This window comes from Channa argus, chromosome 14 (assembly GCF_033026475.1).
Source record: "Channa argus isolate prfri chromosome 14, Channa argus male v1.0, whole genome shotgun sequence".
Taxonomy (NCBI): domain Eukaryota; kingdom Metazoa; phylum Chordata; class Actinopteri; order Anabantiformes; family Channidae; genus Channa; species Channa argus.
The window spans coordinates 10845057-10856344 of NC_090210.1; the positions used below are offsets into that span (position 1 = coordinate 10845057).

At 36.6% G+C, this 11288-nt stretch overlaps 1 protein-coding gene across 3 annotated transcripts; it reads left to right on the top strand.

The window, feature by feature from the left end:
- Positions 1 to 216: 216 nt before the first annotated feature.
- zgc:153935 (uncharacterized protein LOC777611 homolog) lies at positions 217 to 6522 on the top strand. Of its 3 annotated transcripts, XM_067475188.1 has the most exons (7): positions 218 to 500; positions 1307 to 1441; positions 2298 to 2420; positions 3652 to 3801; positions 3893 to 4087; positions 4192 to 4310; positions 6385 to 6522. In XM_067475188.1, exons 1-6 carry the CDS (start codon positions 294 to 296, stop codon positions 4300 to 4302), a joined length of 921 nt encoding a protein of 306 aa, XP_067331289.1. In that variant the 5' UTR covers positions 218 to 293; the 3' UTR covers positions 4303 to 4310; positions 6385 to 6522. The 3 variants fall into 3 exon arrangements, with proteins under 3 accessions (XP_067331290.1, XP_067331289.1, XP_067331288.1); XM_067475187.1 differs by lacking the exon at positions 6385 to 6522 and having other exon boundaries at positions 4192 to 6013; XM_067475189.1 differs by lacking the exons at positions 2298 to 2420; positions 6385 to 6522 and having other exon boundaries at positions 217 to 500; positions 4192 to 6013.
- The last annotated feature ends 4766 nt before the right edge of the window (positions 6523 to 11288 follow it).

Consider the following 11288-nt stretch of genomic DNA (forward strand, 5'->3'; position numbering starts at 1 on the left):
CTCTGTATACCAGTGTCTGCTTAGAATAACATGTGTGTATTAACATTGCAACCTTGTTGTCTAGGGTTGATACCAAGCCTGAACAAGCAGCTAGAGCAGTTGTCTTCAGTCAGAGATGTCCTAAAGCTCATAGAGACAAACACATCTCCTTCACAAACTAGCAACAGCTTCATCTTGGCATTTGGCTCCATCTTGCGTCCATAATATGTTTTGCACTGGCTGGGTGGAGCTAAAATGGGACTTTGTCAGGGCATGATTCTTATGTTTTAGTTTCATTTGCAAACAAATCCGTGATGGTTCGTAAGGAGCTGGTGTTACGTCTCAACGACAGGGATTATAAAAACTGGCTGAAAGCAGGACGATGTCTGCTCATACTAAAAGAAGGTCTCCATCCTTTCATCAACCAACAAATGAAAGCTTTCCACCGGGACCTGCTCAATCAAAACGATCTGCTACGGAAACCGTGTCACACCTCTTCATGTAAACCCAGCGGGAATAAGGTGAGATTAGTCTCGAAACTATGTGTTCAGTCTTGGCTGAATGTTTGTTCGTTTAAACGTTGTTGTTGTCACACATAATAGTCCCCGTGAATATCCGTTTCCCCTTGTGTTTACCATTGGTTCCTGTGGAAGTCAATAAACACGTGAGGATTTTTTTTAAATCCTAGGAGGTGGTTTAAAACTCTTGACATAATTCTGATTTTTCATAATTCATATACGCCTTCTCTAACCATCTGGGGTATTCCGCTCCCTGAGAAGAACCATTATTACCTGCTCGTTTTACTTGGGTCTGGGTCGACAGGACACCATCTTTGTATTGGGGAGGGCTTAGGGAGCCATTGTGACTTAGGACGTGTAGTCAGTGTGACCATATTTACTCTTTCTTTACCATTAACATTTCCCATGTTTTCTCACAGTAACATACTCAAATCAACCCAGTGGTTTTTATTTTACATGAGTGGCCTCCTATGGTTCGAATTTGGGAGTACCTGTATATATGTATTATTGTGTTAAACTTTCCTACTAATTTTCATTAGTCTATATATTAAAATATCTTGAGTCTGGTTGTGTTATTACATCATCTATAGGAGGTTTTCTTTTTGCTTACAATTTGGTTAAGGTCTTCTGTCTTCGACCAAGACTAAAAAGTTATGTCTCCTGGACGATTTTTTTTTTTGTTCTGGTACGTGCAAGTGTAATACTGATAATGGGCACAAACTCCCCAAACTACAACCATAGGAAGCAAGTGGAAAATCAGTCAAGTTACCTTTTATGTGTGTGAGTGTTTGTATTTTATATGTCTCCAGCTTTCCTCGACATGCAGGCTGTGCACCGAGTGGCAAAAAGTGATCCTGAGGCACCACAGGCAGCCCGATGCTACTGTGAACTGGGACAACTGCTCCCCCCCCTCCTGGAGAACAGACCACTGGGAACTGGCCAAGGTTCTCTACAAACTACATACTACTTCACACACATTTAAATTTAAAAGATCTGACTAGATTTTATATTAGAGGGCAACTTTTGCATCACATTAAATAGCCTAGAACAGTTGTAAATAATAAATGAGGCGGCTGTAGCTCAGCTTGGTAAGGCAGTCGTCCAAAGACCACAGGGTCAGTGGTTCGATCCCCGGCGGCTATATGTAGACGTGTCTCTTGCAACTGAACCCCATTCCCATCCCTAGCTGTGCAGTGCTGGTCCAAGCCCAGTAGAAATTGGGGATGGTTGTGTCAGGAAGGGTATCTGGCGTAAAAAAACCAGATGCGTAAAAAAAACATCATGCGGACAATGAACTGCTGTGGCAACCCTGGACTCATGGGATAAGTTAAAAAGACAAATAAATAAATAAATGAATAAAAGGTTGTCAATATTAAATACAAAACTGCTAAAAGACATTTTATAGGACATCTACTCTGCTTTATCCTATCACCAGTCTTTAATTTAAATCCTTAAAACTAATTGAATATTTATTAAACATATTATATATCTTTGGACAATTTACAGTCAGTGCTGTAACATGCATTGATCAGCCACAAAATTAACAGCTTGTGAAGGTGAGACTAATTTTACATTCTGCCTGGCAGCTTGATCAAATTTATTTGCTGATTATGTATTAGTCAAGCATTGATGTAGTGTTACAATCAAAATAAATTAATTGATTAACAGGGAGAATATTATGCACATTAATCAAAAATAAAAATAGTTCTTTATGGCAGCAAGAAGAAACTTTAACATTGAAAAGTTCTCAAACAATCTGAAGATTCACCAGAACGTATAGTTCTCTCTCTGTCTCTGCAGGCCTACATGCCGCGAGGTCAGGGGAAAGTGAAGGGGGCAAATCAGTGCGACGCCTCGGCTCTGCTCAACCTGATCAACTACTGTGATTGTTTCCTGTCTGTGGATGGAAAATTAGTTAGAGAGGTTTGTATTGTTTTAACTGCATACTGCACTACCTTTGGCCTCTCACTGTCAGGCCAGAAAAAGGTTACATGATCAAATTTTACCAGGGTCAGAATTGTGCAGATTCAATACTAAAACTCAGAAATATGGCTGAAATACATATATTCTATTTCTCTTAAGTGAATAAAGACATGGTGTTATTTCTTTGTCTTCTTTTCCTCTTCCCTTTCAGGGGTCGCCACAGCGAATCAAAAGACAAATGCCTGCATATAAATACTTAAAGGAATAGTTTGACATTTTCAGAACATTCTTAGCATATCGATACCACACTCATACCTGTCTGTTAAATACAAAGCTGTAGTGAAGAAACTGGTGAAAGTGGTTTGCCTCTTTCCAAAAGGAGCAAAATCTGTGTCAGCACATGCTGTACCTCCTTTGATTCATCTGTAGAAAAGCTGAAGAGTAAAAGCAACCATTGTGGTTTTCACAGAGGTTTATGTGCCAGACTTTCTGTGCGATGCGTGGTAACATTCTGAACTGAACCAAAACCTGAAGATGTAGGGAGGGAATGAGTACCTAATGTAGGTGTCTAGACTGCACTCAGTAAAAATGACAATGTAAAAGAATTGTATTTTTATGCTTTTTTTAATATTTAAACTTGCACTAATTAGACACAACATTTACTAAAACCTGGTGTTCTAAAAAAAGAATATGACTTGTTTTTTATGAAAACTTCTGAACTAATAAATCATTAAGTATCATTATGGTTTAATTACTTAACATGGTTTAAATAAGCTCCACATTTATCAACAATGACCTTTAACCCCTATTTTTTTATTAATTACTGTTCATGTATTGTCATAATTACCATAATCAGTATTGTTAAAAATACATTGTTTTCTAAGTGGAGTGGTGTTACTTTTGTACTTTAAGTAAAATGTAGATAATCTCTTTAGTACTTTTACTTGAGCAAAAGATCTGAAATGGTAATTGTACTTTTACTTGAATATTGAGTTTGTGTACTTCTATGACCTCTGGACAGTGTATTACGTTGTTGTGTATGGGAATTTGTAGCTGCAGAGTGCTCAGAGTGGCCATGCTGACCCGTGTCATCCACGCCTTTATTAAGACCACCGGTAGTAATGTTTTGGCAGATCAGTGTATACACTATTGTAAAAAGATTTTAATTACAATACATTCTCAACTTATAGTGTGTGTGTGTGTGTGTGTGTGTGTGTGTGTGTGTTTCCAGGTGATCCGATACAGGAATGAGTTGATGCATTCTTGTGAGATGCGAGTGAAGGATGAGTGGATGAGACATTACCAGACCACTCTGAAAAAATTTGTAAGGCAGTTCAGCCACATACCACAGATGGCAACAGCTGGACAACAGATAGATGAGGTGAGTGTGTTCACCTGTGTATTTGGGGTTGTGTACACTGCTGCTTAAATAAGTTCGGTGGTGAGTTTTTACAGTGCATTTTTTTGCCCAGATGCTGAGGGCTGATTTCTCAATATGGGTCTCTGGTGTGGACCAAATGGATTCTGTGGACTTGAAGGGATTAGAGTCGGATTCTGTCAGAACAGGGATGAGCAGTGCTGAATTAATCAGCCAGTGGGAAGCTGAGTTGCTACAAGAAAGGCTGCAGGAGTTACTCCATGATGATGATTATGATGCAAAGACACAGGTGTGAAGAATTAAATAGCTGTCCATGTGCAAGTGTGGAGATAGACATAACACATAAAAAGAGACATATCACATGAATTTTACTAACTCTTCTTTCTTCTGTAGCACCCTGAGCAGTTAACGAGCCTGGGGGTGTTTCTACAGGCCAACAGAGATCTAAGTGTGAAGTTTTCTGCAGAGCTTCAAGCCATCAATGCCCTGGAAACCAAAGACTAAAAGAAGAGGTAAAAGGGAGAATGAAAAGCATACTGTTCACTTTTTAAAACACTATTCAGAATTTAATTTGAAGATCAGTCATTTGGTATGCATTTTTATGAAAATGTAAATTGAAAAAAGAATCAGAATCAAAGTCCTCTGACTTGTTCCTGATTGCTAGTTTTATTTTGTTTTTTAATTAAAAAATATTATAATTTTTATTTTTATTATTATATTATTAAAACTAAACATAAATGTAACCAACCCCTGACAGGTGAGTTTGTGTGTGTGTGTGAGAGTTAAAAGGTACAGACAGGATAAGTGTGCCGCACTGTTTCATAAATTGGCAACAATTTTAATCATACTTATAGTACTCTCACTAAATACTACAGTCAAATTCTGCATTTATGTTAATGTCGGAGTAACAATTCATTCAAATGATATAGAATTGTGTTATTCAGAGGATCTTTCTTCTGCATTGAGTATTTTATGTATATGTATAAGTATACAATATTTATAAATTATTTTACTTAACATATTCAATGCAGAACACTTAGTAATAACAGAGTACTTTACAGTGTGGTATTAGTACTTCTACTTCAAATCTTTCTCCAACATTAAATGAATAAAACTGTTATGTGATTGTGATGGACTCCTTCAAGCCAAAGACAAATCTAATTTCAGAATGACAAATATTAAAATATTAATAACATTTGAATTACTATAATCTGCATTATTGTACATTAATGGTTTTAGAGTTTCCTCTGACTTACCTAATTTCCAATTGTTTTGGCTGGACATTTCTGAACAGTAACTGGGTCTGTAACTGGTTTAAGCCTAACTGCTACCTTACATTGTTTCCTTACATAACTTTGTGCATTTTCCCAAAGTAGAAAATGAAAAAGAGCAGATCAAATTTGGTTAGCTGGTGTGATTCTTCAGGGCTAAATTAGTAATGCTAATAGGAACCCGACCAATACATCATCCAGGTTACTCTCTAAGGAGTGCATGTGTTAGGCTTTGTTTCTGCACCACCTGCTGGACATTTAGCAAAATAAAACGGGAATTAAAGACAGCATTACCGTGTACCCACCTGCGTTTTCTCCACTGTTAGAAATAAGATGAAATGTAGTGTGTCTCTTAACATTAGGGAGTTTCTGGGGCTTCACGCATGTAGACTCTTAAAGTGTCTTTTGAAACATGTTTAGATGTTTGTTTTGCATGATTATAGTGCTCCTGTGATTATATGTGTAGTAGCTATACTTTTTATGAGTGTATTAATAACCAACCTGCCATGAAACCAACATTTTTTATTGCTATACAACATCACATCTTTATGTCTAAAAAAGATCTTTTAAGATATCTTTTGTATGATTTTCATGGAACTATATAAAACTGAGAGGTGTTGGATTACGCATGAATTTTTGTTATTTTGATCTTGTTAGAGACGGCGTGGTTCTAAAAAACACATCGACCTTGAATAAAAGATCTTATGTTTGATGTGTTTGTACATGTAGTGCATGCATTGTGTGTGTGGAGGGGGGTGGGTGGGTTGGCTGGTGGTTAATGTGTGGGAAATTGCTGTATGCACCTATCTGTCTGCTTAATACCACTGTTTCTGTCGTATGAATTTGTCATAAATGAGTTTCATTTGGCTTTATATTCCCAACAGTATTTGTCTGCGCTACTTCCTGAAGGTGTATTAAAACTGCTTTTATCATAGCACAACCCATGAGGCCTAAACGTATATAACTGTTAATAATAGAATGAAAAAACACATAATCTACTGTTACTAAGAAATGTTCATTTCATTGAACAGTGTGACCACGAAAAAAGAGAAGAGGATAGAGAAGGGGTGAGAATTTAGGTGCATTTATGGGGGTATTTCTCTGAAGAACTGAAGTAAAATGTTACAAAAGAACTAAAAATATGCTTTCACTTTTGGACAGATAAAAGCCATTACTCACATTAGACAAAGTGCATGATGTGAGGTGCAGCTGCAAGAGAGAAAAGTGTGAAAACCAGAAAAGCTTTTCCTGCTTCATCGCTTTTCTCACACTAGTGCTGTTCAACTTGCTTCACCTCCACCTCCTTGACATATAGGTGCTTGCCACAGAGGCAACATGGAGAGGGAGGGGGTGCTGGTCCAATCTATTTACTATGGGAGAATTGGAAGCAAGGCTACGGAGAGGCTGCTGGAAAAATTTGGACAGGAGGGCAGCTTTCTGCTGAGAGACAGCGAGACAGTTCAAGGGGCCTACTGTCTGTGTGTGAGGTCAGTGTACTACAAAAATTGAAAATGGACGTTTTTTTCAATAATGTTGGACCACCAAAAAACGAATGTGGAACCAAGTGTACCCAACTCCACTGTGTTATTCCAAGAAATGAGACTGACAGCTCTATTTTTGTCTGTTAAATGGAAGTGATCCTCCATGTTTTAATAATGGTCCATGAACAATGTCTGTTACTGCACACTACTTGAGAAAAGAATGGTAATCTGTCTTGGAATTTTTTTTTTTGTGACAAGAAAGAAATTTCAGAGCCATACTAAAGCCACAATCCACAGAAGGAGTTTGAGGCCACTTTTGAGTATTAGAAAAACAAACTAATGTTGTCAATGTATAATTGCAGCTACAATGTTAGGCCTAGACAATGATGGGCATTTCACTATTACTGTTACACAGGAATGTAAAGGAATAAACTAGAATTTTCTTGTTAAGCTACAGTGAGTATCTTTCTTTCTTTAGGAATACTTCACAACTTCTTAACATGAATTGTTCTGAGCCTCGATCTTTTTTCTTGAAATGATGAGTTGAATGAATAAACTAGTCGAAATTCACTCAAGTCATTAAATTAAGTGGTAAAGTAACTAAAGTAGTAGACTTCACAGAATGCAGGATATATAACCATAACACTAACGATGGCAATGTTTTGTGCATCTTTAATTTAAGAGATTGTTCTGTTTACGTTGTGTTGACTTAAGTCCCAAACTGAAGACACTGGGACTTTAAACAAAAGTTACTGAGAGCAACCTAATATATCTTTGTACTGACTGTGAAAACTGCAGCAAGAAGTTATTCATGCAAAAATTAAGATCTGAGTGAGAAATGTAAAAGCAAAGAAAATATATATTTAAAAACTAAACAGCTTATATTCAAACTTGTTTTCCTAAGTTCTGGTGATTTGAACTAAATGATTGACATGGAAAATATTTTCGTGGTCGTCTTGTTTTATTCAAAGAGGCTTTGATGGCATTGTAGAGACTTTTTATGAAAGGAAACTTGTGTTTGCATTTGAGGCAAACATAATGCAGTGAAACCAGCCATGAAACTCAACGTACATAGCTACATGAGTGAAAAACAAGAACTAATAAAAATAAATAACAAGAATTCAAGTCCTTTTCACCAAGGCAGAAAGCGGAAACTGAATGCAGAATAATGTTCCAGGAACTCCTTAGAACAGGGATTTCCCATTCCTAACACTATGGCAAATGTTTGAAAATTGTTAATAAATTGAATATTTGAGAGCAGCGCTTGGTAAAGCAGGCAGAGCTGCTCTTGAAGCTCTTCATGGTACAACACAATAGTTTATGTGATGAACAATGTTTTGACTGGCAGGTAATTAGAAAGATGGTCATGGGCCTGGGTTTCAGTATATCACACACTGTTACCATAAACTATACACATAATAATTATAATGTAGTTTTATTTCTATGAATCATTTACTTTTTTGCAGTTATTGTTCTCTTCATCCAATTTGTCAAGATGTGTACCCTGGTGGGCGCCTCTTTGGAAACCGAGGTGTTATGCCACCTCTGCAATCTGTTGTGCAAAGCAAAGCTTAAACTGGTATCTTCTGCCTTGTGAGTGCAGTGTGTCCTGTTTTCATATTTCAAATGTCTTTGAGTTGTTTATAGCTCTACTGAAGAGACATTTCCTCTTTCTCACATTTGACTCTCTTGGAAGCCAGTAACACCAATATTTCACAAAAGAACAATGTTTATGTGTATCTGTTATTTCCTCTTTCCCAGTAAATATTTCACAACCCCTCTGATTTATCTTGTTTTGGAAAGGTGCCACCCATAGGTTGAGAAACATTGGTGTCAACTACCTGAAGTAGTTAAAACTAGTTCCAACTCAACCCACTACTTCAAAAAAAGTTAAACAATAAATATATGAGTATTAGTGAATGCTGTAGCTGCAGAACAGAATAATTCAATATATCAAACAAACAAAATTACATTGACCACTTTCTACAATGATTTATCATTTACAAGTGTGGTTTCACCTCATGTGTGAAACCCAAAGCTAAAATGAGTAAGTCTGTACTCCAGATCAACATACAATTTCCCTTTCAAAATTGATCACCAGATAAGAACATGTGCATACACTTGTGCAGTTTCAAAGTTTACACATATTACAGAAAATCTTAATTCCTCAACTTTGTGTTGTTCAGGAAAGCACCGTTTGTGCACACCTACAGGCTTGTACATTCTACTGATGGCTGGTCTCTTGAGGTGGGTAAAGATCAGTAACACATATCACATTCTGTGCTGTGTTTGTTTGTTTGTGTGTGTGTGCGTGTGGTTGGGGGGGGCATGCACCATGTGTGGGAATGAGATGCTGGTCCCCATCATAAAAATAATTTTAGTGAAATTACCCTACTCTTTTACTTGAATTCAAATGAATGTAAGGCAGTGTTCATAATGAAAAACATGCGTGTGTGTGTGTGCGCTCTGGTCACCAGTGTTCAGGAGTGAGGCAGCACAGTTTTAGGCAGCTGGAAACACTGATAGAGAGCTACAGAACGGGTATTGTCTCTGGAGTCAGTATAATTGCCCTCACAGACCCACTGGACAAGACACATCTCCAGGACACCAACCTCGAACATGGTATGACCCACACACACTGTTTGGGTGAACACTTCTGTGTTTGTGTTGCATTTAAGAACTATAAAATGTCTGTTACATCTCCTGACCTGTACACACTCAAATCTTAACACAGTTTCACTGGTCTCCTCTACAGAGTTTGCCTATATGGAAATGTTAAGCAGCAGCTCTGTTTGAGGCCTTTACTTGACCCACAGCATTGAACATCTGTATAAACTGAAGATATCAGAAACATGCAGAGCATGGCACATCGAAAATTGCGACTTTCTGTCACATCTTTGCAAGGTTTTCACTGTTTATTTATTTTTAAGATTTTTGTCATCACGTGGTTTACTTAATAATATAGAAAAAAGAGGCCATTGGCTTATATTCATAATATAATTTTAAGTATTTGCCAAGGTCACAATAAGAAGACACTTAAGTGTTTTTTATCTGGTATTTTTGTATATGGTATCTGAGTGAACTGATGCTCTGCATGGTGTATTTATCACACACCAACTCTGTCATTGTGGCTTCTTTTGAGTAGACCTGTGGTCTGTTATTGTTTGTATTTGCGTGTGACAATTTGGTTCCACACAAATGGCCTCAAGTCTTCATTATCTGGTTCTTTGCCATAAAAGCCACATATTTCTGCATAATTTAGATCATTTTCTTCACAGTGATCTACACAGACTCGCAGGTGAAAGGTATGTAATGTGGGAAAGTCATTATTGTGTGCAATGTTTTGTCTGTCTGGCTTGTCTGCACATCTTTGATTCTTATCTGAAGCTCGAAGCTGCTGTAGCAACGTGGCCTTACTGGGTGTAAAAACACAGGAAATGTAGCAATGCAAGCCAGACAGACCATAGTATCTATGGGGCTACAATTGTCATTTGACCATTTATTTATTTGTGATATAAAGTTCCTCTATGTAGTTAACAACATTTAACAAATTAAATATTTAGGTGGTACAGTGACCTTTTAGTGCTTGCTTATCTTAGTGTGGTATCAAAGGCAAAAAAAAAAGCTGTGATCACACACTGCACTTAATGCATAATTTAAACTTGAGCTTGTGTGGTTTTCCTATATACCTGTTCACCTGAGTCAGAGTCTGAGCTCACTTTAAAATGGCTTTAAATATAGTTTCTTTCCTTTGTGCTGTAATATTTTATTTTTAGTTAAAATATGCACATTATCTGATTTTCTGTGGGCACAGACATTTGGGTTTTGTCTTAACGCATCGATTTATTTGATCTGTGCTTAATAAAAAACCTACCTCATGTGACACCCTACAAGGTCTATGCTTAGACTATACTGTTAATTATTTTTTTGTATTGGATTTTACAAAAAAGTCAAACTGAAATTGGAAAAATGGAATTTCTCAAGACATTTTATTATCTCTCCCTCTTTTTATTCTATAGGGTGCCACTAATGAATTGTTGACAGTATGTGCAAGTCAAACTTCTTCTCTTCAGTCTTTGTTTTTTTTTTAAGCATTTTGAAAATCACATTGGAAATGGCTATAAAACTCCTTGTAGCTACACAAGCTTAATTTAGCCCTATAAGTCAACATAGGTTACCCACACTATGTTGTATCAGAACTCTAAGAAATGTATCTTGGGGGAAAACGTTTTTGTTTGCTCAGATAATACAAACAGCAGCAAGAATTGAAATTGAATCAACAAAAATTTCTTTCTTTTTCACCAATTATTCTTCCTCTATCCCCAATGGTTAGATCAGCATCTAGACACCAAGTATTTTTTTTTTATTTTATATAGCTGCAATCTATTTTACAGGTTGATTTTTGTTAAACATATACCTTAATTTGTGAGCTTTAGAGATGCCTATGAGTGTAATGTTGTACATAGATGTTTCATCGTATCTTGAGTTTGTGTACTAAGCTTACTGCTGTATCATCACATTAACAGACTGAATTGGGAGTGGTATCAGTAAATTTTTTAAAATGAAAAACATTTGCTTTAATGTTATGATGTTCATGTTTTTTTTTTCAGTTTCTGTAACTTGTGAGGTTTGGAAAGCTATTTTGCTTTTATACACTTTGATTCTGTATGCCAATTCAAAATAGCCAAATAAGACTGAATAAATGAATGTTTTTCTGTCTAAAGCAGAAAATGATAAA

Bases quoted from the DNA above. Each gene is read 5' to 3' on its own strand.
- zgc:153935 (XM_067475188.1), top strand. From the start codon at position 294: ATGGTTCGTAAGGAGCTGGTGTTACGTCTCAACGACAGGGATTATAAA. The intron at 2,421-3,651 runs GTTTGTATTGTT...GTGTGTTTCCAG, and splicing joins ATGGAAAATTAGTTAGAGAG to GTGATCCGATACAGGAATGA. The intron at 3,802-3,892 runs GTGAGTGTGTTC...TTTTTTGCCCAG, and splicing joins CTGGACAACAGATAGATGAG to ATGCTGAGGGCTGATTTCTC.